Source organism: Penaeus chinensis, chromosome 17 (genome assembly GCF_019202785.1).
Source record: "Penaeus chinensis breed Huanghai No. 1 chromosome 17, ASM1920278v2, whole genome shotgun sequence".
Taxonomy (NCBI): Eukaryota; Metazoa; Arthropoda; class Malacostraca; order Decapoda; family Penaeidae; genus Penaeus; species Penaeus chinensis.
The window spans coordinates 18,243,561-18,248,560 of record NC_061835.1 but is presented as its reverse complement, the minus strand read 5'-3'; the positions used below and the strand labels follow the sequence as shown (position 1 = coordinate 18,248,560).

General features: G+C 47.5%; 1 protein-coding gene across 1 annotated transcript in view; it reads left to right on the top strand.

The window, feature by feature from the left end:
• Window positions 1-4,994, top strand: part of LOC125034291 — a 12,886-nt gene extending 7,892 nt beyond the window's left edge. Inside the window, exon 2 of the mRNA XM_047626050.1 lies at window positions 3,663-4,994. Within this exon, the coding sequence (XP_047482006.1) occupies window positions 3,663-4,745 (1,083 nt within the window). The 3' untranslated portion in view covers window positions 4,746-4,994. The remainder of the gene's footprint in view (window positions 1-3,662) is intronic.
• Window positions 4,995-5,000: the final 6 nt, after the last annotated feature.

The following is a 5,000-nucleotide window of genomic DNA, read 5'->3' as shown; positions in this document are numbered from 1 at the left end:
CCCTCTTCCCTCCCTCTTCCCTCCCTCTTCCCTCCCTCTTCCCTCCCTCTTCCCTCCCTCTTCCCTCCCTCTTCCCTCCCTCCCATCTTTCCTCTTGCCTCCTCCCTTCCTCCCTCCCTCCCTCCCTCCCTCCCTCCCTCCCTCCCTCCCATCTTTCCTCTTGCCTCCTCCCTCCCTCCCTCCCTCCCTCCCTCCCATCTTTCCTCTTGCCTCCTCCCTTCCTCCCTCACTCCCTCCCTCCCTCCCATCTTCCATCCCCCCTCCCCTCCCAACCACCCCACACACCCTTTAAACCGCCCCGCACCGGCTAGCAACCTCCCCTACGCAATCCGGTCAGCTGAAAGTACTTCTCGAACGAGTGATTGTCTTCAGGACTTTTTATCTCGGCGGCGCAGGAGACTAAATTTAGCAACATCGAGAGGTTAAAAGGCGACAGAGGACGAGGCGCCGGAACTTCTTCAGGTTTTCTAATTATAGCATCGTTTCGAGAGGCGTTGAGTGTGTGTGTGTTGTTCAGCGTTGCTGCGCGGGCTTCCGTTGAGCGGTTTTTTGTTCGGCGGTTTGAAGAGGGAGGAGGGGGGTGGGTAGGGGGGAGGGGTGAGGGAAGAGGGAGGATGGGATGGGGGAGGGGGAGGGGGGAGGGGGTGGGTAGGGGGGAGGGGGGAGGGAAGTGGAAAGAGAGAGAGGGAGGATGGGAGGGGGGAGGGGTGGGTAGGGGGAGAGGGAGAAGGGGATGGGGGAGGGTTGGGGGGAAGGGGGAGGGTAGGGTGGAGGGAAAGAGGCAGAGGGGGGATAGGGAGAGAAAGAGGTAGAGGTAAAGGGAGGAGGGGGAGGGGGACGGAAAAGGGGAGAGGGGGGAGGGAGAGACTAGATAAATAGGGAGAGAAATAGAGGGAGATAGAAGAGATAGATAGGAAGAGGAAGATAGATAAGGAGGGGGAAAGGGCGATGCAATGGTTACATAGGGGAAGGGAGATAGGGCGATAGATAAATGGATAGGGAGGAAGATAGGGCAATGGTTGGATAGATAAATAAATAATGTGTTTGTAATGGCATATGACAAAAAGTTAAATTACGATTTATTATTGTCACAATAATTACATTAATTGAGGCCATCGTTATTATCGTTATGATTGATACAATTATTCTTATTCTTATGGTGCTGTTATGATTACTGTTACTATCACTATTACAATACTAATAATCATTATTATCCGCTTCATGTATGTAGACATTGATGAGTTTGATATTGATAATCATTAATATCGTCATTACTGTTGTTATAATTATCCTCCTGTTTCATTACCATCGTTATTGTTGATATAATCATTATATTTCCAATGTCTCTCTTGGTATTATAATTATTAGAATTTCTTTTCTTTTGTATTCGTCGTCATCACGATCATTATTCCAGTCAGTATTGCTGTCTTTATTATCAATTCGTACTGTTATCATTATCACCATTGCCATTATTATTGTCATCATTATTGTCATTATTATTATTATTAGATTATTAATATTATCATTTTCATTATTGTTGTTAGTATTGTTATCATTATTAGTATTGTTATGATCGTTATCCTTATTATTATTATCATTATTATCGTCATTATCATCATTGTCATTATAGTATTAGTGTTGTCTATAATAATGATGATGACAATGATAATAATAATAATGACACTATCATCATTATTATTGACATTATTATTATTATTGACATTATTATTATCACTATTATTATTTACGTTTTCATTATCATCATTATTATTGACACTATCATTATCATCATTGCCATTATCATTATTATTGCTCTTAATATTAATTTTGTCATTATTAACATCAGTATCACTATATTTAATATGTCTAAAGATATATTACATTTGATATTATATGTGATGTTAATATTATCATTAGTATTATCCCCATTATTACTATCACTTTTACTTCCATTATCACCATCATTATGTGTGTTCTCATCTAGTCCTTAGTGTGTGTGTGTGTGTGTGGATGTGTGTGTGTGTGGATGTGTGTGTGTGTGGATGTGTGTGTGTGTGGATGTGTGTGTGTGGATGTGTGTGTGTGTGGATGTGTGTGTGTGGATGTGTGTGTGTGTGGATGTGTGTGTGTGTGGATGTGTGTGTGTGTGGATGTGTGTGTGTGTGGATGTGTGTGTGTGAATGTATGTATAATCGTGGCTATGTGCGTTTGCATTGTGTGTGGGTGTGTGTGTGTGGATGTGTGTGTGTGGATGTGTGTGTGTGTGGATGTGTGTGTGTGTGAATGTATGTATAATCGTGGCTATGTGCGTTTGCATTGTGTGTGTGTGGATGTGTGTGTGGATGTGTGTGTGTGTGGATGTGTGTGGATGTGGATGTGTGTGGATGTGGATGTGTGTGTGGATGTGTGTGTGTGGATGTGTGTGTGTGTGGATGTGTGAGTGTGTGGATGTGTGTGGGTGTGGATGTGTGTGTGTGAATGTATGTATAATCGTGGCTATGTGCGTTTGCATTGTGTGTGGGTGTGTGTGTGTGGATGTGTGTGTGTGGATGGATGTGTGTGTGGATGTGTGTGGGTGTGGATGTGTGTGTGTGGGTGTGTGGATGTGGATGTGGATGTGTGTGTGGATGTGTGTGTGGGGGGATGTGGATGTGGATGTGTGTGTGGGGGGATGTGGATGTGGATGTGTGTGTGGATGTGTGTGTGTGGGGATGTGGATGTGGATGTGTGTGTGGATGTGGATGAGTGTGGATGTGGATGTGTGTAGATGTGGATGTGTGTGTGGGGATGTATGTGTGTGTGGATGTATGTGTGTGTGTGGATGTATGTGTGTGTGGATGTATGTGTGTGTGGATGTATGTGTGTGTGGATGTATGTGTGTGTGGATGTATGTGTGTGTGTGGATGTATGTGTGTGTGTGGATGTATGTGTGTGTGTGGATGTATGTGTGTGTGTGGATGTATGTGTGTGTGTGGATGTATGTGTGTGTGTGGATGTGTGTGTGTGTGTGGATGTGTGTGTGTGTGTGGATGTGTGTGTGTGTGTGGATGTATGTGTGTGTGTGGATGTGTGTGTGTGTGTGGATGTATGTGTGTGTGTGGATGTGTGTGTGTGTGTTTGTGTGTGTGTGTGTGTACATTTACCTTTTACTTTTTACTTTTTGCTTATTGATGACTGCTTAATGTAACAAAAAAAAAACACAAGCCACTTAAGAACTCCAGTAATTAAACATACTAACGAAAACAGACAAAGTGGTTTGAATAATAGCAAAAAAAAGGAAGATGCGTTTTACTATAAAGGTGAATTCGTTAGGAGTGAGGGGCAAGGGAGGTCAGGGAAAAGGTCATTGATGAGGGTGCCACAGAAGGGGACTTGACCTGATTTTAGGGTGCCAATACTGACTTCATTTTTATTGATGTAATGTATCTGTTTGCCGATGGGGTGATGTGACTTATTCTCGTGATTATTATAAATATTCTATTACATACTAACTGGGTTTGATTTATAATGCCACAACAACTGAAAAGTAACAAGCTATCCAAGTTTCCAGTCTACAGTGTGCGCAGAATGGTTTCAGCCGTGACCTGACTGGGTCAAATGTCACATAAATACCCGAAGTTTGACCTATTAACTCATTGCGCCTTCACCATTGCTCCCTAAAGATGGCCTCCAAGTGCTTCCAGTCCTACTCCGCCTCCAGTTCCGCCGCCGCAGCTCCTCCCGAGGGCGCTGACGACCATGCGGTTCCTTCCAGCGCGCCACCTGGTGATGCGGCCGACTACGACTCCAGTGACGACGGCGATTACGTCTACCTGCCGAAGGGGAGGGACTACATCTTGGGCAGAGAGGATGCCAACGACGAAGAATTCGAGTTGGACGCCCTCGAGCCGTCTGCGTTCGAGTGGCGGGCGGAGGATAACGTTCCCAAGCGGTTCGCATTCTCAGCTTGCTCTAGGGACTTGCCCCAGGGACTGACTGTCGACGAGTGTCTGTGGAGGTTCCGGCGCGACGGCGAGGTATTCGGGGTGAAGGCGTACAGGCTGTGCGTGCGTGACGGCACGGCTCCGGGCTACACCAGCGCCCTCGAAATTTACGCAGGCGAGAGCGAGGGCGACATCCCCGCGCCTGGGAGGGTGGTCGTCGACCTCATGGCAGCCGCCGGCCTCTTCGAGAAGGGCTACGAGCTCTTCACCGACTCGTGGTATACCTCGCCGGCACTCTTCCGCTTCCTGCAGGGCCGGCAGACCAACGCCGTGGGCACCGTGCGCTCCCACCGTAAGCATATGCCGACGGACCTCAAGAAGACCCGCGACGAGGTGGTCCTCCGCAGCACCCCGACAGGCATACTGTGCCTGAGATGGTTCCGTGACAGCCGCGTCACCATGCTCTCGACAGTGCACGATGCCGAAATCGTCGACGACCCGTCCAAGCCCGGGCTCACGGTGCCCAAGGTGGTTTCCGACAGCCGCCCCGCCATGAGGAGAGCGAGGCAGCACGACCCGATGAATCCGCCGACCCCCGCCGTCCCAGAGGCCATCAGCTGGTACAAGAGGGTGCTCTTCTACCTCCTGCAGGTGGCGGCGGCCAACGCCTTCTTCGTGCACGGGGCCCTCGGGGGAAAGATGACCCGCTACTGCTTCAACAGGCAGCTCGTGGTCGAGCTCATCCGGGGGTCCACCGGCAAGGAACCGCAGGCCTCGGCGTCCGCGCCTCCTGCAGGGCACCGTAGAGAGCCTCTAGTTTGAGTTCTGGTTTCTTTGTTTTGCTTTGTTTGTTTTTCGGAAATGAATGTGAAAAAAACTAGTTTCCTCTAAAACAAGGCTTTGCGTTAGAGGAATTATAAAAGAGTAATTTTGCCTAATAAGCTTTTATCCTGCACCCTAAATCAGGAATAGATATTAATGTAATTGTGGAAAATGTCAAAATTCGTTTGTTCGTTGCTGCGCAGCATAACTGCAAGGAAGCGAGCTTCATTGGGCACCTGTTATATAGATATATAT